The 21,482-nt window shown below is 46.1% G+C and overlaps 1 protein-coding gene across 1 annotated transcript in view; it reads left to right on the top strand.

The window, feature by feature from the left end:
* Positions 1 to 16,705, top strand: part of RPH3A (rabphilin 3A) — a 98,289-nt gene extending 81,584 nt beyond the window's left edge. The window contains 7 exon segments of the mRNA XM_055322867.1: positions 2,934 to 3,060; positions 6,316 to 6,337; positions 6,340 to 6,371; positions 7,050 to 7,204; positions 10,093 to 10,174; positions 13,414 to 13,510; positions 14,547 to 16,705. Of these exon segments, the coding sequence (XP_055178842.1) occupies positions 2,934 to 3,060; positions 6,316 to 6,337; positions 6,340 to 6,371; positions 7,050 to 7,204; positions 10,093 to 10,174; positions 13,414 to 13,510; positions 14,547 to 14,677 (646 nt within the window). The 3' untranslated portion in view covers positions 14,678 to 16,705.
* The last annotated feature ends 4,777 nt before the right edge of the window (positions 16,706 to 21,482 follow it).

Here is a 21,482-nt window from a genome sequence, read left to right as displayed (position 1 = left end):
GGAGAAGGAGAATCTCGAGCAGACCCCTCTCTGAGTAGGGTGCCTGACATAGGGCTTGATCTCACAACCCAGAAATCAGGACTTGAGCTGAAATCAGGAGTCGGGACACTTGACCAACTGAACCACCCAGGAACCCCAGGCGTGTTGTTAAACTTTATGTAAATGTTTATCAGTTGATTCAGGCAGTGCCCAGTGGAAGGACATTTAGTTTTTTTCCAGCTTCTCTGTTTTACAAAGTTGCAACAAGCATCCATGTGTATGTACTAGTGTTTCCTTAGGATAGAAGCTAAAGGGGAACATTTGTTGGATGATAGTACATGTTTGTTTTTTTACAAGTCATACAAACTGCTTTTTAAATTGGCTCCTCCATGTACATTCCCACCCACTACACCATAATTCTAAGTAAACATTTTTATTGCAGGGTAACATCCATTTAGAAAAATACACACATAAAAACTCTACAGATTGATGAGTTTTTGCAAAGTGAACATACTGGGATCTGAGAACAGAACATTCCCAGTCTACAGACACCCTGCCCCGGTGCCATCCCTCTAGTGAGGACCTTCCCCTCGGGGTGTTCACTATCTAACTTCTAAAGGACAAATGAACTCAGTCTGGTTTTGTTCGTTACATAAATGGAATGGTAGAGCATGACCCTTTTGTGTCTGTCTTCTTTCACTTAATATTGTATTTGATACTTGCCCAAGCTGTGTGTAGCTATAGATTGTTGATTCTTGTCACTCTATTTTTTTTAGGATTTATTCATTTATTTGAGAGAGAGAGAGAGTGCACTGGGGTGAGAGGGACAAAGGACGAGGGAGGGAAAGAATCCCAAGCAAACTCCTTGCTGAGCACAGAACCCGATGCGGGGCTTGATCCCATGACCTCAAGATCATGACCTGAGCCATCAAGAATTGGACACTCAACAAATTGAGCCATTGAGACACCCCATCTTATCACTCTGTAGTATCCAATTGTGCAATTATACCACAGTTTTATTTATTCATTCTACTGTTAATGGACATTTGGTTGGTTTTCATTTGGAGGCTATTATAATAGTACTGCTAGGAACATTCTAGTGATATTGTATTATGCATGCTTTTCTTTCTAGGAATGTAAAGGTTGAATCATAGTGTATATATATATATATATGTTCAGCTTTAATAGAAACTGACAATTTTTCATAGCAGTTATAGCACTTGACACTCCTCCCAGCAATGTACAAGAGTCCCAGTTCTTCCACAACCTCATCAATACTTTTTCATTTTGGCTTTTCTGGCAGGTGTATAGTGGTGTTGCATTTTGGTTCTGCCTTTCCCTGTTGACTAATCACAACACTATTTTCCATATATACAGTTACATTTTTATGGTTATTTCATGATTTTCTTAAGTAATTCCCCCTTATAGAATACATACATTATTTCTGCTTTTTCACAACTAGAAACATAAAGGGGATAATCATCTTTGTTAAATATTTTTACACTTCTTATGTCTTTGAGATAAATTCCTAGAACTGGCATTGTTGGTTCAAAAATGATGTTTATTAAGTCTTTGGAGGCACACTGATTGCCCTGCAGAGGGAGGGGATTGGCTACGTGCTCACCAGCCAAGTAGAGACAACTTTCTGGCCCTCTAACACTTCAAACATTGTTCAATAAATGTTGATAGTCAAGGGGGAAGATAACATTAAGTCCCTGCCTGTCCCCTAGACTGCCAGGAGGACACATCCTTCCTTCCCTTTGGTGTATGTCAGACTGAATTATGTTGTGACTAGTCCTTTTGGCTTCCTGAGGGACCTTTCCATGACCTGCCCTTTCTCTGTGTGCCTCTCTTCTACTCAGTGCTGTGCAGAGTAGATAACAAAGGGCAATATAGTGTTTGAGGATTCACAGAGACCTGGATTCAAATCCTGATTCTGCTCCTTACCAGGGAAAAAGTATTCAGCCTCTCTGGGCTCCAGTCTCCTCTTTAAAGTGAGAAACCCAGATGTTTGCATGGAGGACAAATTAAAGAAGGAGAGGTTAACTAAGCTCCTGGCCTAACTTTGCAAAAGATGATGTTCGAATGGCCATAAAGTATGCCTTAATCACCGGGGAACTATAAATTAAAACTACAGTGAGATACTATTGCTCACTCAGAAAGACTAAAATTAAAGACTGACAGAGTCAAAGTTAGCAAAAAACTTGAGCTGTTGGTGGGGTCTAATTGGCAGAACCACTCTGGAAAACTGTTTAGAAGTTTCTACTGAAGCTAAACCTCTGTGTAGCTGTGATGCAGTATTTCCATCCCTAGGAAGATACACATAGAAATATATCCATGTACATACAAAAAGATTCAGTGTGGATGTTCTATGGCAGCTTTATTTCTAATAGTTCAAAGCTAGAAATAGGCCAAAACTAAATGCCCATAAGTAGCAGAAGTATTATGGTATAGTTACACAATGGAATACTATACAGCAGTGAAAAGGACAAATTACTATAAACATGGATGAAGCTCACTGACGTAATGCTGAACAGAAGAAACCAAGCATAAAAGAAGACATACTACCTCATTTTATTTATATGAGGGTCCAAAACAAGATAATATGAATCTTGCCAGAGGCCAAGATAGTGGTTATCTTTAAGGGGGGTCATGACTAGACCAGGAGGGTCTTCCAGGAGCCAGAATGTTCTACATCCTGATCTGGATGGTGGTTACATCGGTGTATGGATACACAAAAATTCAGCAGGCTATAAATTTAAGATTTGGGCACATTGCTGCTTATAATTTACACTGTAATAAAGAAGAAACAAAGTACCTGGCGTAGTGCTTGAAACTGAAATATTCCTATGCACATTACGCATGCCCTGCCAGTATCAATCATAGCCCTTGGTATACAGTAGTTACTCAATATAAGCTCTTCATTCTCTCCCCATCTCTTATGTTGATCGCAGGATCTCTGTCTGTGATGAAGACAAATTTGGCCATAACGAGTTTATCGGTGAGACCAGATTTTCACTCAAGAAACTGAAGCCCAACCAGAAAAAGAACTTCAATATCTGTCTGGAGCGAGTGATCCCAGTGAGTGCCTTTACCCAGAGGGTGTGATGGGGAAGAAGGTTTGGGGGGCTGGGGCCTTCCTCTGGGCCTGTGAAGGGGGTGATAGATCGGCAGGGGGCCTGACAGTAGAGGTGGGAGGGAGAGTTCAGGTCAGAACATGGGGGTTGCATCCCAGCCCTGCCTTTTACTAACCCTGTGCCAGCATCACTTCTCTGACGTCAGAGTCCTCCTGGGTGAAACTGGGAAGGGCCATGTGGTGTGGCAGTGTGGCCTGCCTGGGTTCAAAGCCTGGCTCTACCACTTTCCTGCTCCCTGGTCTTGGCCAAGGGTCTGAACTCTTCTGAGCTTCGGTTTTTCTTGTCTACAAAATGGGTGTTATAACAGGATTTGTGCCAGAGGAGGGTCGTATGAAAGATATAATCAGAACAGAACCTAGTGTATAATAAGGACTCATAAATTAACTGTTGTTATCAGAGAAAATAGTTCTGCCTTGCTCACTTTTGTCCGTCGTGAATTCATAAAGCACCATGCAGGTCCACAGGGAGCCAGAGTCCCTGGATCTGAATCTCAGGCCCTGCCACTTATAATCTGAGCCAAATTGTTTAACCTCCCTAGGCCTTAGTTCTCTCGCCTGTCAGATGGAATAATGTAGACACCAACTTCTTAGAGTCTTCTAAGGATTAATGTGGGAGTACAGATAAAGCACTGAAGCTGTAACTGCTAGGTGGGGTGCTTGCCTTTTGGGAAAGAACAGGAACCAAACCAAAGCTCTCCAATTGGGCTGTACCTCAAAATCAACTGGAGATTTGTATTTTTATTTTTTTATAGTTTAATGTATTTTAACAGCAGACTTGCAGGAACAGCACAAGAGACAGACAACATTAACAACATGTATTTGCATGTAGGACAACTCAGAAAAGTACAGTGAATGTCTAGTCACTGGAATCTACTGTATGATAAAAATATCACAAACACGAATTAGCTGCCATCAATAAGAAATCTACTTGTTTAAAATAATAAAATAAAATAAAATTCCAAATGCTGGCATTGTCTAGAAAAATGTAACAGATTTATTTATCACCATTATAAAGTTGAACCTACTAAAAGGTATTTACTGGAACTGACTTGCATTCATGCTTTAGGTCCCCACATTTGTTAAAAATTCACACACATGGAAGAAAAAACATCTAACGTTCTGAACTACTGATAACAGGAAGAAATTTTTTTTTTTAAAGAATGAGGTGTTTTCCATCATAGTGGAATCTTAAGCATGTTCTTCATGTGGTGGCGTGTCAGCTGGATGTATTTTGGCACAGTGGTTACACGTTTGGCATGGAGAGCCCACAGACTGGTGTCTTTAGAAAGATCCAGCAGGTAGGCTCCCTTGCTTCCTGCAAAGCACCCATAGCCACATTCTGGAAGCACAGATCTCTTTTGAGGTCCTGCACAATTTCCCACACCAGACGCTGGAAAGGAAGTTTGTGAATCAGAAGTTCAGTGAATTTCTGATAATGTCTAATTTCACGGAGGGCCATGGCGCCAGGCCTGTAACGATGAGGTTTCTTCATCCCTTCCGTAGAGGGTGAGGTCTTGTGAGTGGCTTTTGTAGCCAGTTGCTTCCTCTGTGCTTTACCACTGGCCGATTTGTGGGCAGTACGTGCCACGGCCCAGAGACCTCCTTACTTCCCCTCCTTCTCTGTGGCTGGAGCTCAGCAGGCCAGAGACGGTGCTGGTGCTGGTGTCAGCGAGCTGTGGTGGCTGCCAACACAGTTCTCAACTGGAGATTTTTATTTATTTTTTTTTAATTTTTATTTATTTATGATAGTCACAGAGAGAGAGAGAGAGAGGCAGAGACACAGGCAGAGGGAGAAGCAGGCTCCATGCACCGGGAGCCCGACGTGGGATTTGATCCCGGGTCTCCAGGATCGCGCCCTGGGCCAAAGGCAGGCGCCAAACTGCTGCGCCACCCAGCGATCCCTCAACTGGAGATTTTTAAACGAGAGCTTTACAAACTAAGATTTGTGGGGATCTCCCTGGAGATCCTGACTTAGTGAGATAGGGTGGGACCCACCAATCTGTATTTTTAGGGATAATCCAATCTGCCCCTCTTACATACAGGCCAGCTTGGGCCCAGAGAGGCCAGTAAGCTGGCAAGGTCATACCACAAGTCAGTGGCTGTGCTCTCCAGCACCAGCCAGAGCCCAGCTCCCTTGCAACCACCAGGGCTCCTGCTCCCCCTGGGCAGCGGGCCAGCTCCCCATGGGGACACTGTTGGGGGGCAGGAGGGGAAATCCTGCAGCATCCTCCCACCAGATGGCCAGCCCAGGGATAGAATATCTGTATGCCACACCGTATTTGTGTAGCACAAGCAAAAGAACAAGACACTACAAGGCAAATTACAAAGAGCTATTTACACCATACCCCAGGCTCCAAATAAATCATCAAGAGTGAAGCATTTCCTCTGGGCCTTTGCCTGTAATAGTTGTTTCTTCAAGCGCCCCCTTCCATCCCTCAGTCCATGAGTCAAGTTGGTCAGGACAGTGGCCGGGCCCCCATCTGGGTTGTCAGCTCCTGAATCTGCCCATCTTGCTATGTGGGTGCAGCCAGCCCCAAAGGCACAAAGGTGGCAGGGCAGGCAGAGACCTGGAGCAGCCACGAGACCCTGCTGCTCATCTCTTTTGCTCTTTGTCCTTAACCTTCCCATCACCAACTCTGCCCACCAGGGGCAGGGGCCTCATAAGTGCTATGTCCTCTTATTCTGGATCTCAGTTGTCCTCATCCCTAAAGTGGGGAGGTTGGATTTAGTCACTGCTTTTCACATAGTGTTTCCCCAGAGCCCTAGAATCCCCCAAAAGGACCTTAGGAGCCATAGGGGAAGAAGTAGCTGGTGGCTCAGACCCAAGATCCCTGGGCCACTTCTACCAGAACAGATGAAATCTTATCCATTTTATGTATAAGGCACTCTGCCACTTGTTGGCTGTGTGACCTTGGGCAAGTGGCTTACCCACTCTGATCCTCAGTCTCCTCATCTGTAAAATGGGTTAGTAATACATCCTAGGTCATAGGCTGGTGTGCATTAACATGGTCTGTCAAATGGTCAACGTTATATAAACTTTACCTAAAAGGGGAAAAGCTGGAGAGCCACAGAAGCTTGGAGAATCCACCCTCATGGCTCTGGATGTTAATGGAAGGGTGAGGGTTTTCTGGTCCTTCTTATGTAGGGAGATGAGCCTCATAAACTCATGTTATCTTTCCTTTCTGTTTCCTTCCTCTAAGATGAAGCGTGCTGGAACCACGGGTCAGCCCGAGGCATGGCCCTTTATGAGGAGGAGGTGAGCACTGAGTGGGTATTGAAGCCACGGCTGGGGTCCACCATCACACTTTTCTCCCCCTCCTGGCCCCCTTCTTATTCTTTCTCCTAAAACCAGTTGCCTGTCCTCAGTTTACCATGAGAGAGGTACCCTTGCCCAAGGCATTAGAACATGAGACCAAGTGGATGCTCTTCCCACTTGGAGCCCCCGTAGTGGGGAAAGGCCACCCTCTCACACCCTTGAGTTCCCGCACCTTGTTGGCAGAAGCTCTGCTGGCAGTTCGTCAGGACCAGAGCGATGCCACTCTCCCTCCCTCTGGGGTGACATAGGGCAGGCTGCCAGAGGCTGGGGTTGGGCTACACGTTTCTGCTGTTTGTCTAGGGCCCTCGTGCAACCCTAGGGACTGTAATTGTGAGAAGACTGGTTGACTCAGGCAAATATGAGCTCAGAGTCACACTGGAACTCAGGGCTCTATGCCTAGGTGGGAGTAAAGCCCCCCACCCTCATGTGCCTTGGCCTTCCACCAGTGTTGGTGTCACCACTTGCTGCTCCCTGGAGACTGCTGTTCGTGGTGCTGACCACTCTGTGGCAGGCCAGCTCCTCCTACTGTCCACAGGCTCCTCCCTAACGCTCGCCATCCATCCAGCTGCATGACCTCCTCCCCTTCCTGGGCCCACATGCCCTCTTCTCCTACTGCAGCAGGTGGAGCGTATTGGTGACATAGAGGAACGCGGCAAGATCCTGGTGTCCCTTATGTACAGCACACAGCAGGGAGGCCTCATCGTGGGCATTATACGCTGTGTGCACCTGGCCGCCATGGACGCCAATGGCTATTCAGATCCGTTCGTCAAGCTGTGAGTCATTGGGAATGTGAATGGACCCCAGAGGGAGTCCTAGATCCTTGCAAAGGGAGAACCAGAGCCCTTCCCCAAGATCATTGAACACTGAGGCCCAGAGAGGGAAATGAGCCTGCCCAAGGTCACACAGTGAGACAATGCCCAGAACTGGCTAGAGTAGGAGTCTGGAGTCTCAGATAGTCAGACTGGTGTGTCACTAGCCCATAGGAGGAGTTTTGTGGGCTCTGTCTCCTCTGGTGGGAGAGAGGCAGTCGATGAGATTGCAGTTACCCCATTTGGAGCCCCCTAGAATCAGCAGCATGTCTCTCCAGGAGTCCAGAGCCCCACCACCAAAGAAGCAATCCAGCTTTTTCCAGATGCAGTCTGGAAATGCTCAAAGAAAAAGGCCTTAGACGTTTGGCTATTCCCATAATCTCCACCATGGGGAGTCAGAGAGACATGTTATTTGTGTGAGTCCAGAGCCTCTGGAATGATGCCACAATGGGATTCAACAGACAAGGGCTTCACTAGTGGAAATGCCTGAGTGAGGGAGCTGAGAGAGCTGTCACACCGCCATGTGAGTCTGACTCACGTGAGCAGAGGGGAGAGACAGCGGCCAGTGGAAGCACCCCGGATGCAAGTGCGGCAAGGCCATCAGAGTCCTCAAGGCCAAACCCAGCCGTCAAATAAGTCCCCTGTCTCCTAAGAGCAGGACCACTGTAATTCCTGCCACCTTCACTCCTCAGCTGGGAGCAGGGCCTTGGCACGAACAGGGTTGGATTTCCAAGTGCAGCTGCCAGAGCCTCAGCCAGGTATGCTGTAGCTTGAGGTCTGCCCAGCACATTCTCACGGCCACCACTGAATCAAACGTGGGGTTCCACTCCCATCCCAGTACCCAGTCCATTTTGCCCCTAGAGCTGGAGATCTGAGAGAAGCATTGTCATTGGGTCTGGTACATAGTAAGTGCTCAATAAGTATCTGCCATTATGGTTATAAATCACTACCACTGCTATTCCTACTCATGGCAAAGAGTGTTTATTGATGTTCCTTCCATCCTGGGAGACATTCCCTTCCACTGTCTACCTCTCATAATAGAATACAGTGCTCCCCTTAAGGTCATGGCTAAAGATCAGGCCAGGGTAGACTTGGTTCCGATTTTCTTTGAATGATGATTTAGTGAACAAAAGAATGCATGAGTCAGGGATGAATTTGATTTCTAGGGGTAACTGCGCTTTGTTTTCTCAAGTGGTCCAAAAAAGAAAATTAGCTCATAGGTGGCTGTCCTCACTCTATTTCATCCCAGCCACATGCAGACTGTTTTTCTCAAATAATTCTCCCTACCACCCCTTCTCTCATCCACCCGTCCCTGCAGAGGAAGTAGCAATCCTGTGGTCACCAGGAAAACAGCTGCCCTGGTGGTCATTGTGGGAAAAGCTAAAGGAAGGCCGTTAATCTGTTTATGATCAAATAAAGATTTTTAAAATCAAAATTGCCCTTTATCTTTGCTGAGCACTTCATAATTTTCATTCTCCCCTTTGGTTTCTTCTTTAAAATTGTCCTCAAGGGACACCTGGGTGGCTCAGTTGGTTAAGTGTCTGCCTTGGGCTCAGATCATGATCCCAGGGTCCTGGGATAGAGCCCTGCATAGGGCTCCTTGCTCAGCAGGGAGTCTGCTTCTCCCTCTTTCTCTGCTGCTCCCCCTGCTTGTGTTTTCTCTCTCTCTCTCAAATAAATAAATTAAAATAAAATAATAAAACTGTCCTCAAGGGCATTGTGAGGTACAGGCTTCCAGCCATGGAATGAATGAATCACAGGGATGAAGGCACAGCATAGAGAATATAGTCAATGGTATTGCAATAGTGCTGCATGATAATGGTGTCTACCCTTGTGGCGAGCACAGTATAAGAACAGAGTTGTCAAATCACTGTGTTGTATACCTGAAACTAATGTAGTATTGTGTGTCCACTATGCTTCAATAAAAATAAGTAAATAAAATAAATTATCCTCAAAAGTAGTTCTGTAAGTGAGGGGAAAAAAATGTTTGCCCTCTTTACACATTGGGAAACTGAGGCATGCCGAAGCTACATTTACATTCAAAGTTTCCCAGCTAGTGGCAGCTTTAATCAGAATCCTTATGTCTCAACTCTTAGGAGGCTTAGGCCCATTTTATTTATTTGCTCAGAAAATATTGATCAAGCACCTACGATGTGCCAGGCACTGTGCCTACACTGGGGAAGAGCCTTCCAGCCAGAGGAAACAGTATGTGCAAAGGCCCTGAGGTGGAAAGGATAGTGAATGGGGAGTGGGGTGAAGAGCATAGCATAAGACCAGGCTGGGCCGGAGCAAGGACCCAATATGCAGAGCCTTAAAAGCCACATCAAGGATTTTGAACTTTTTCCTGAGATCAAAGGGAAGCCACTGAATAGTTTGAGGAGGCTTGATTGTAAACAGATTTTCGCATCTTCTCCTTTCTGTCTGTACAGTCACAGAGCCTCATCAGGACTTGGGGCAGCCTAAGGGGTAATTGTGCAACTCTAGGCACCACCATCTAGGCTTTCAATCAGATCCAATGGGACAAAGTATTGGCTAAGAGCACCAACTCGAGGCAACCACTGGGTTGAGTCCCCAGCTGTGTGACCTGAGGCACATGTCTCAACTTCTCTGGATGCTCAATTTCCTTGCACATAAAATGAGTGGTTGTAGCTCTACCACTGGGGTTTTGAGAAAGAAATATCCCCAAGGTGCTTATTGCAGTGCCAGGTAGATACACATTGGCTATTGTTAATGTTGATTCAGTTTCTGATTTGTTCAGTTATTCTCCTGACATGGGAAGGAGCCTCTGGGCTCAAGAGGCTGCTCTTATTTATTACACTTCCTCCACAATAGCATCTCTTGTCTCCTCTCAGCTGGCTGAAACCAGACATGGGAAAGAAAGCCAAACATAAGACCCAAATAAAGAAGAAAACCTTGAATCCTGAATTTAATGAGGTAAGGCTGCCCCATTTTTGTCATGCTCTGAGATATTTCCTGTGTGTGAGAAAGGAACAAGCTCCCTACTAGAAAGTTATAAAGCACATCAAAAAAGCTTTCTCAGGCACCTGGATGGCTCAGTGGTTGAGCGTCTGCCTTTGGCTCAGGTCATGATCCTGGGGTCCTGGGATAGAGTCCTGTATCAGGCTCCCCACAGAGAGCCCGTTTCTCCTTCTGCCTATGTCTCTGCCTCTCTCTGTGTCTCTCATGAATAAATAAAATCTTAAAAAAAAAAAACACACAACATTGACCCATGGTTTTTTTTTTTTTTTTTAAAAGCTTTTTCTCAGGGCACCCGGGTGACACAGGTTTCAGCTCCGGTCATGATCTGTGGTTGGGGACTGAGTCCTATATCAGCTCCTTCTAAGTGCAGAGTCTGCTTTGGGTTCTTTCTCCCTTTTCCTCCCCGCTCTGCCTGTCCCAGCTCATGCCCTCTGTCTCTCTGTCTCTCTAAAATGAATAAATAACATCTTTTTAAAAAAAAAAAAAGCTCTTTCTAGGGTGCCTGGGTGGCTCAGTCAGTTAAGTGTCTGCCTTCATCTTGGGTCAAGATCCCAGGGTCCTGGGACCAAGCCCCATGTCGGCCTCCCTGCTTGGTGGGAAGCCTACTTCTCCCTCCCCCTCTGCCCTTATTTGTGCTCTCTCTCTTGAATAAATAAAATCTTTTTTTAAAAAAAAAAGCTTTGTCTCATAGATCCACTTGAATTATCTAAAGATAGATGATGAGTTCCTTGTATCCAGGGGGAATGAAGCCAAAGACAAAGGCTATAGATTAGGAATGTCATAGGAGGAAGCTGCATTTGGAGACAAATTGAATGAAACCATCTCCAACTAATAGTTTGTGGTCTTGAAATTTGAAGAAATAAATAGGGGTAGTGATGCCTTTTACCATCCACCCAGTTGGCACTGCCTTCTCTCTCTCGCTCACTCCCCATGTCCATCTTGAGCATCAAGTCCTGCTAAGGCCACTATCTACATACCCACTGAATGTGCCCCTTCCTATTGTCTCACCGTTACTTGTCTGGCATCTCATGTCTGGACTATTGCAGAAGACTCCTGACTCACATCCTTGTGTTTGGCCCATCCTCACATAAGCATGAGCTTTCTAAAGAATGAATCTGAAATTTTCATCCGCATTGCTTAGCCCAGCAGTGATACCTTAACTTCTTAGTGTGACAGTCAAGCCCTTTCAAACTCACATCCCACCTCTGCCACATCTTATACTCCCCTCCTCAAGTCACACTAACATCATGTGGTTCCTTGGCACATCTCTTAGTCTTTGCACTGGCTGCTCCCTTTTCCTGGACTTCCATCTCTCTTCCTCTCTGGCAGACTCCTAGTCATCCCTTAAGAGTCAAATATGCTTTCCTCTGGGCTTCCAGACTTTCTGTGTCCCTGCATCTCATGCTGTCACCCTGGATTTCAGTTATTTGTTGACAAGCCTGTCAGATACTAGGGGTCCAGAAATATCTATTGAATGCAATGATCTGACGTCAGCTTAGAGTCAGCTAGCACTGGTTTTTACCAAACGTTGGAAAGTGGGCAGAGAACTACAATACAATGTGCTTTTCATTATTTTGCTTTTGAAATGCATGTGCCCATATGAGCAGGCATGGAGAAGGTTCTGTGTAAACAGAGCTCAGAGTATCATGGGCCAGAAGTTCAGCACATCCTCCTCTCAGGACTCTCTTTCAGTTGACCCCTAATTTCCTGACTCTGACTCCTGAATTTTGAGTAAGGAGCCAATGACTGCTGTCCAGCCCTACCCTCTCCTGGAGTCTGAATGAGTCACCGAAGAAGAAATCCAAATAGCCAATAAGCCCCATCAGCAATAGAGACAAGGCCAGACACCAGGTTTTGTCACAGACTGGCACAAAAATACTGTAAAATGTTGGTACCCAGTGTTGGTGAGCCTGTGGGGAATTATACACACTATGGGTAAGAGAGAGAACTGGTCCAACTGCCTAAGGGATATTTGTCAAATTGCTCCAAAAGCCTTAACATTTTAAAATTTAAGTGCCATTTATTTGAGGAATAGGTAATATAATCACATATCTGAAAATTCCAAAAGTACCAAAGGGTATCCAGTTAAAATTCTCCTCCTTTCCCAGCCTCTATCACCTACTTCTCTTCTTTTGAAGCAAGTATATTATCCTCTTCCAGGATTTATAAGAATACAAAACAAGAAAGTATATAGCTGGCTTTCTTGCTGATGACAAATGGCATCATGGTATACATCTACTGCTCTCTACCTTAAAATTTTACAAACTCAGAGATATATGACTCAAAATTTATCCTAAATAAATTATCATGGATTTACACAATACCTGAATAGCAAAAGTGTGCGCCTTTTATCATATCATTAATGGTAGTGGAAAGTTGGAAACAACCTAAATATTCAACCGTTGGGCATTAGATTAAGGGACACAACCATTAAATGAAGCCAGAAAAATATTTGCTAACACGCTAAGTTGGTTCTTACCATATGTTATAAAATGGGAAAAGAAGGCCACAGTGCAGTATATTCATATTATATTTTTATAATATTGAAATGTTTCATATAATAGTCTAATTAATCTTCATATTAACTTTTTGAAAATGTACATTAATTTGGTCACTCATAAGAAATGTTGACAGTGGCTATTCTGGGATAGTTAGGTGACAAATTTTGAGGGTTGGGTTTTATTTGATTTTATTTTAGTTTCCTTGTTTATTTTAATGATGAACACGAATGAATTTTCTAGTTAGGCAGAAAAGTCACATAAAAAGTCAGATTGTCTGGAAACCTAAGCACCTATACCCCTCATGTCAGTCTCAAGGCCCTTGACTACCCTTCATCTGTAAATAATGGAGAGAGGAGAACCCACTCCAGAAGCTACCAGAATAGAAGGACTGAGTTCACAGCCATTTGCCTTCAAGGAAACCTGACCAGGAGCAGCTTTCTTAGAAAAACCCCATCAGCCTTCCTGATTTCAGAAAATCACTGAAACGTGAATTATGGAGCTTGAGAGACTTTGTTATACAGAATGTTTGTTGAAAGGGGATTGTCAGGCCAGGGCAGAAGGGTTCCCCTGCTCCTAAATGTCCAGTCTAAGGACCTCCCTTTGGTCTCTGAACCCCTAGGGCTCAGCCTCTTAGCTTCTGATGCTGAAGTCTCAGGACCCTCCCACTCACCTATCTTTCTCTGCTGCATTCAGGAGTTTTTCTATGACATCAAACATAGTGACCTGGCGAAAAAGTCCCTGGACATCTCGGTCTGGGACTATGACATCGGCAAATCCAATGATTACATCGGTGAGTACTTCTGGCTCCCAGAGAGAAGCCCATCCTCCCAGGAAAGAAGAGCCTTAAGAATCTAGGCTTCTCTTGGAGGGTTCAGGGCACTTCTTGTCTTTTGGTGGCCGCATCGTCTAAACACCACATCGGGACAAATTTGGGTGATTTGGGTCCAATTGGGGGGGATGCTTTTATAGGAAAGGGCTTACACAGCTGAGGGATTGGGTCATGATTGATTATTTGCTCAACAAATCATATCCAGTGGATAATCAAATCCCAGAGGACAGAAGGATCTGTGGCCTCAGAAAACAGGGTGAAAAGGAAGTCTCCTTAACCGATTTGTTAAATCCTGAAAAAGGTTCTAATTTTCCCAGCTTGCCTTCAGATGACGAGGAAGAATAGACATTAAAGATGGGGTGGGGGAGGGAGGCCTGGGTGGCTCAGTGGTTGAGTGTTTGCCTTTGGCTCAGGCTGTGATCCCCGGGTCCTGGGATCGAGTCCTGCATCGGGCTGCCCACATGGAGCCTGCTTCTCCCTCTGCCTGTGTCTCTGCCTCTCTCTCTCTCTCTCTCTCTTTCTGTCTCTGTCTCTCATGAATGGATAAATAAAATCTTTAAGAAAAAAAGATGGGGTGGGGAGGGTACTCCAGGCAAGGGACACAGCATAATCAAAGGTGTGGACACAGGACTGGAGAAGGTGGGTGGCAAAGCTGACTCTTTGGAAATATTGAGTACCCAGAAGTAGTGGCAGACAAGTTTTGGAGAATGGGGTGGTGACTTACAGAAGGTCTTTAAAAAATGAGACAGTGAAGCTACAACTTGAGGCTGCAGTAGGGAGCCATGGCAGTTCTTGAGTGGCTAGTGTGCAGGTAGAGAAGGCCAGTGGTAATAACAACAGCATAACAACAGCCCCCCCATAAAGAGGGTGCCAGGTTGTTGGAGGGGTCACTGCTTGGTGGCAGTTTTTCCTCGACTAGACATTTGGGTCCAGGATGAGAGTGCCATGTGTCGCTCTACTCTGATCACCTCTTCTCTCTCCCCATCTTGTCCTCCAGGAGGCTGCCAGCTGGGGATCTCAGCCAAGGGAGAACGCTTAAAACACTGGTACGAGTGTCTGAAAAACAAGGACAAGAAGATTGAGCGCTGGCACCAGCTACAGAACGAGAACCATGTGTCAAGTGATTAGGATGGGCCCCCAGGTCCCCAGCTCCATGCCCTACCCTTGTCCCAGGTTACCCGCCAGCCTGACCCAGCTGCCCTTCACACTCTGGTCTCTTTTCTCTTTGCCTCCCCCACCCTCTCCCTCCCTGTGCCTGCCTTTGAGGTGCCCCCTGACCTTGGGCACTGCTGCCAAAGACCTTTCTCCACTGTCTGTGATGCTGTGGCGTGGGCCCTGAATGCAGCCCCTCTCTGGTCCCTCTAGGATGGAGCAGTAGGGAGAGGGATGCAGAGATTTTCACAAGAGGTTGGAATTTAACAACCTCTCTGTCTGGGTAAACTGCAAAGGTTCTTTCTTCATCATTTAGGACTGTTTTTAGACCCTCCTGGCCTTGAACACACAGACACACACACACACACACACACACACAAACTTGCATTTCCTGTGTCATATCTGTGTATATCCTCAGCTGTCAGCAGACCGGAACAAGGCTGTGAGGGCCAGCAACAGGGCAGAAATACAGCATCCAGGCCCCCACTGCCCCTCCACACCATACCCCCTGATTGCCAGGAAAACAGACCACCATGTTTAAACTCCCTGGTGACTAGGAACACACCCTCCTGGCTTCAAATGCATTCAGGATGCCACCTATTTGCTTCCTAGCAAAACCCAACACCCTTTCTCTAGCACCCACCTTGTCCCTCGTCCCTCCTTCCTCCTCCTTAACCCTACACCCCGCCAAACACTCTTTCTCAGCTCCTCACACTCCTCTCTCCCTGTCCATCCCCCCCTTTCTCCTTTCCCTCTTTCTAAGAGGACAAAACAGCAACAGCAAAAAATACGTTAACCTAGCGTCACGCCCTCACCAGCTTGGCCAGCAAACTTGAACTGGCACAACCCTGACTTCCAGTTAGGCCCACACTTCTTAGAACCGCCCACTTCTCTTGTTGGCAGAGCCAGGTGTCCTGGGGCTGGGCCAGCTGCTGGTGCTGCCCCAGGCACATGGCAGCCTCCTGTGAGCTGCATAGACACCTCATAGATGACATCCTCAGCCCCTGGGCTCCCCGAGTAGGTGCAAACAGTATTTAGAAACCAGAGCTCTGGGTTGGGGGGGGGGCTCTCCAATGCCCCCAGCCTTTCCCCTCCCTCTGCTCTTAGTTAAATGAGCTGCACACTATCCGCATCCCTGGCACTCTTCAACTCTGCTTCTCTGACTCTCTGGAGTCCTGTCTCTCACTTAGAATCGCCTTGAATCTCTCTTGTCTGTGGCTCTGGCCCAGTTTCTCTCTTGCACCCTCTTCACCAAGTTTGTCTGGAAAATAAAATACCATCATAAATCTGAAGCTTCAGAAACTGACAGATCCTGATGCCAAAGGCCACTGTTCCATCAGGAACCATTCATCTTTCTTCCTAAAAAATTAAAAAATAATAATACAAAGGAGGAAAAGGCTGAGCACGAATGTTATAAATGTGAGGCTGGGGTCAGGTAATCTGCACTGCCCCATGAGAAAGCCTTGTCTTTTCCCAGTTTCCATCATCTTCCCTCGTGAAAATCACCTCCCTCCGTTTGACAACCCACCCTTGTCTATAGACGGCATCAGATGGACACTAAAGCTCTTCACTTTCTCCAGATGCACCTTTTAACCTCTCCCATTTGATGTCTCCTCCCTCAGCTCCCTGCACAATTCATCAGAAGGCTCTGATTTCTTGCCTTGAATAACCACCTTCTAAACACCAAGCTCTTCTCCTTCCCCAAGATGGCCAGTGGCTTCCTGACTGCCCTCTTGCCCCCTGACCATGTCCCTCCGTCAGTCCCCGTGGCGCCCACTCTCAGCCCACCTCCTTCCCACGGTTTGCCCCTAGGAGAAAGCATGCTGGCTGCGTTGCTCAAGCCTGACGCTGGTATTGGCGCTGGAATCAGCATGCAGCAAGCTCACAGTGTCCTCTGACAAATGTAACCACTTCCCTGCCTAGAATCCACACATGCTCTCCAGTGCATGCAAAACCACCCACAGCCTTTCTTTGTGATGATGTAGCCAAAAAATAAAGTAGGAATATCCAGGAAAAACTGGTGGCCTGCTTTTTCCTTTCTGGTTTCTGGAAGTGCTTTTGCCCCACCAGGATACATGATGCTATTTGGTGGAGAGTCAGTGTCTGCTGTGCTCCAGCCCTTGGGGATATAGCAGATGTGGTCTCTGGCCCTGTGGGCTGACTCCACACCCTCTTAGAAGAATGCTTTTTGCTTGTGCCCATCCAACAGTGAGCCAGCATCCTCTCCTCCTTTCTACCCTAACCTTGTGGAAAGTTCCAGGTGGTGTGGAATTAGGCACTGTCAAGGCTCAAAGAGATGACAGGGTTGAGCCAGAACCTAGTTCAATCAACTCACTTATCTGACAGAGGAATAACCCAAAGCCCAGGGAAGAGAATGATATAGCCAATGGCTCATGGCAGCAATGCCAGGAAAAGAACTCTTTCACTGGACTCCTGGTATGATGTCCTTAATGCACTGATTAATGATATAATCAAATGCCTCCCTTGTGTTCCAGCACCTTTCATCCTGCAAGGAGCCTTCACAGATGCCCCTCAACAGTCCTGAAAGTGAGCTGAGGAGGCAACTAACTTCCCAGAAGTCCTCTTCATCTCACCAACATCTATCCTAAAAGTGTTTAAGCAATTGGTCAGAAATGCTGGTTACTTCCCAGAAGGAGCCATCAGTTCTGTCCACCAGAAACTTCTCTTCCAGGCCAAGTTAGAGACAGGATCTTTTCCTCATCCTCAAAAGGGTGATTCTCAATCCTGGGAAAGAAATAAGCATATCAGACTCACCTGGGGAAATTTTCTTTTCAAACTACCCATGCTCTCCCTGCCACCCTGCCCCCAGACTCTACTGTTCCCTGGGGACAGGGTATATACTTGAACATACGTCCTGGGTGATACCTTGTGCTTCCCACCTCCACCAGGACTTTGCTGACCACTGCCTTAAAGTCCATCTGTTTTTCCTACAATTTAGCCAACTGCCAGCAGGTGGAAAGAGGTACCAGTTGGAAGGGCAATGCAGTCCCTCCAGGAGTAGCAGGAGACACTGGTGGCCCTGTGCTCATGGCAGACATCACTAATCTCTCCCTGGACTCATAGCAGACATTGCTAATCAATATGGCATCTTCCCCCAAAAGCCTGCTAGCAGCCTCTGAATCCTTCTCTACACAGCATTGTAGGCAGCCACCACTGGCCTGTCATGGGCAGTTGAAAAGAAAGCTAATTTCCATCTCTAAAATGGTTGATCTCCTTCCCCAGAAATGTAGACATGCCAAAGAAGCCAAGATGAATATACACGAGGAGAGTTTTCATAAATATGGGTACACCTGACTTGGCAAATGATCTTTTCCTCGCTCATTGAAATCAAACACCATGCAAGTGGCAATATGGTGTGATCCAAAGCTCCTGATAATAAAACAGCACACCAGTTTTTTAATCAGCTCAGTCCAGTGTTCAGATCCTGACCGGCACTTTCTAGATGTGCAACCTAACTTCTCTGAGACTCAGTTTCCTCATCTGGAAAATGGGATCAACAAGAACCCGATCAAAGAGGTGAGACCAATTTGCCAACGTCTGGTCTCCCATCAGGCTGATGAAAGTGGGCCTGGGAAAGGGGAGTGTCACAGGGCCAGTGGTGCCTTGTAAAATCAGTGCAAGCTGGGTAGGTGGCCAAGTGGATTAAAAAGCTCAGTGCCCTGCAATCTACTGGGTTGTCCCCTCCTCAGCTGAATGAGGTTTGTTAGGGGCGTTGGCTTAATACACGGAAGCACCATGGAAACATGACTCACCATGCATGCACGGGACAGTTACAGCTAGCCTGGCCCTGGCCCAAACTTTCTGTGTGACCGTGACCCTGAGCAAGTCACTATGTCTGCAACTCTGTAGGTAGGACATCAGAGTATCATGATTCTCTAACTTGATTGCTGGGACCCACAAATGTGCCTTAATTTCCCAGTTGCTCGACAAAGACCTAGGCCTTTTTGCTGAGGGCAGGCCCCCTGCCTCAGAGTCCTGCATTGTCTCTTTTGCATACAACACAAGAATTTTCTTGTTCCTGTTTCTTCAAAGGGCACAATGACTTAAAGCCACCTGCAAATGCACTTGGGCGTAATTCTGGATTTTTCCAATTGCTTCCTCAATCTTTTACGGTTGTGTTACTGTTACCCAATTCGATGCAATGTGTCATGACACTTGACTTCATCTTTCCAAAGAATTCAGTGTAGGTTTTCTAAGGACAGATCTCTTTCGTCCTCATGTTGGATCTGTTACTATATAGTCAACAGTGTTGTCCCCAAGAGAAGGGTAAGCAACAAAAGAGAACACAAGGATTTATTCGGGGTCTTCAAATCACAATCTGAGGAGCACAGATTTGGGTAGCAACCCAGAAGCCTCCCACTCAAGATTGAGACCCAGGAGTCTTTATTTGCAAATTGTGCAACTATTAATGAAATGTACATGAGCAGTTTTCCAGAAATTTTGATTGGAAGATGTAATTGCACGGTACTATCCGTTGGTTTTCTGAGTACATTATGTCAGTTACCAGGAACATATCTCCTGCAAAGTGTCCAGTTTTTATCCCGAATGCAGATACAGCAGCTCTGTGTTCAGTCTCTGTTTAATAGTTCAGCAGCTCCTGTTTCAAAAACCAGGATGAAGTGTTAGTCCCAGAAAAGGGAGTCTCTCATGTTTGGAGGTTTTATACAGGTACATAGTATATACTTCATTAACAAACACAATTGCCCAAAAAGCATTTGAAAGCAGACAAAATCTCTGAAATACAATCTGACTGGTAACCAAAATGAGTGTCAATGTAGAGGGAAGCCCAGCCCCTTCATGGTTACCTTTGCCTTCGGCATAGGTCAACATGCTAAACAGAAGGAGTGGGGAGTGGCGATGAATTGCTGAGCTGGTTAAAAGAAGAATGATTAAGAAAGAGAGCTGATTGGCATTTCTAGACTGCACCGTCCAACAAAAACAGAACACAAACTCTTCTCAAGCTCCCCTGGAACATTCACCGAGATATACCATATCTGAGGCCATTAAACACCCTCAGCAAATCCCAAAGAACAAATGTCACACAGAGTATGTTTTCTACTGGAGTTAAATGAGAAATCAATAAAAGCAAGATATCTGGAAACTTCCAAAGTGTTTGGAGACTCAACACTTCTGACACACGGGTCAAAGTAGTCTCAAAAGAAACTTTAGTCTGTGCCAGGGTTGCCTGGGTGACTCAGTCTGTTGGGCCTCCGACTCTTGGTCTCTTCTCAGGTCATGATATCAAGATCCTGGGTTTAAGCCCTTCGTCGGGTTCTGTGGTGAGACAGGAGTCTGCTTGAGATTCTCTCCCCCTTCCTCTGCTCCTCACCCAACCTAATAAATACGCAAATAAAATCTTCTTAAAAAATGAAATAGAGGCACATGGGTGGCAGAGTGTTTGAGCGTCTGCCTTCGGTTCAGGTCATGATTCTGGGGTCCTGCTGTGATCAAGTTCCACATCGGGTTCCCTGCAGGGAGCCTGCTTCTCCCTCTGCCTATGTCTCTGCCTCTCTCTGCGTCTTTCGTGAATAAAATAAATAAAATCTTTTTAAAAATGACACAAAATATTCTGTGCTAAATGAAGATGAAAAAACAACCAGTTAAGATGTGTGGAGTGCAGTGAAAGCAGTGCTCAGAAGGAAATTGACAGCATTGAGTGCATAAGTTAGAAAAGAAGGAAGATCTAGATAGGAAGGGATGAATATATGGGGAATGGTGTTTTTGAGAAACTGTTCTGCATGATTTCATAAGGGTGAAGGTATGACATTATGCAGAATGCACAAACACAGAGAGAACCCTAAGGTAGGCTGTGGACATGAGTCAATAATAACGTATCAATACCAGTTCATCAATTGTAACAAATGTATCACACCACCATTAATAATAAGGTAGGTGTGGAAGCAGAGGTGGGAAGTACAGCCCGGAGTGTCACCAGGCAGAGAACTGGTTCCAAACTCAGGTTCCTCTGCTCATTGCTCAAAAATCAATACTCGAGAGACCCAGATGGTGGGAAAAGGAAGGGTTGCTTTATTCGGGAGCCGGCAACCTGCGAAGAGGGTGGACCGATGTCCCAAAGACCATTCTCCCTGTCTAGGAGGAGCTGGAGGGCTTTAAAGGGGAATACGAGCAGGGAACAGGAGACGGGCTGTGGGTGGGAGAAGCAGGTGGTTAGTCGTCCGTCGGCAGGACCCTGAACAGGCTTGCTGGCATCGTGGCAGCTGTTTTTGAATGTGGTCAAGCCTTATCTTCTGGGAAAGTTTGTTCTTTCACTCCTGGAGACCAGTGGTGTGCAACTCTCAGGGCAAGTCGGTTCTGCTACAGACCAAGGGACTTAGGTCCGCAAGCAAGGAGGGCAGAGGCTTGAAGCAAGTTAGCCCGTCAGAGCGGTTGGGGTGCTGTTACAGGAGCTCTGTTCTTTCTGTTCACTTTTTCTGTAAACCTAAAATTGCTGTATGAAATAAAGCCTATTAGTCGAAAGGAAAAATCTATATAGCATGATGCTACTTCCGTTTTAAAAAAAGACAGAACTGGGATCCCTGGGTGGTGCAGCGGTTTGGCACCTGCCTTTGGCCCAGGGCACGATCCTGGAGACCCGGGATCGAATCCCACATCGGGCTCCCGGTGCATGGAGCCTGCTTCTCCCTCTGCCTGTGTCTCTGCCTCTCTCTCTCTCTCTCTGTGAGTATCATAAAAAAAAAAAAAAGACAGAACTTTGCACACGTGTGTGTGTGTGTGTGTGTGTGTTTACCTAGAAAAATAT

Source organism: Nyctereutes procyonoides, unplaced genomic scaffold (genome assembly GCF_905146905.1).
Source record: "Nyctereutes procyonoides isolate TBG_1078 unplaced genomic scaffold, NYPRO_anot_genome, whole genome shotgun sequence".
In the NCBI taxonomy this organism is placed as follows: domain Eukaryota; kingdom Metazoa; phylum Chordata; class Mammalia; order Carnivora; family Canidae; genus Nyctereutes; species Nyctereutes procyonoides.
This window is presented reverse-complemented; position numbering and strand designations above follow the sequence as displayed.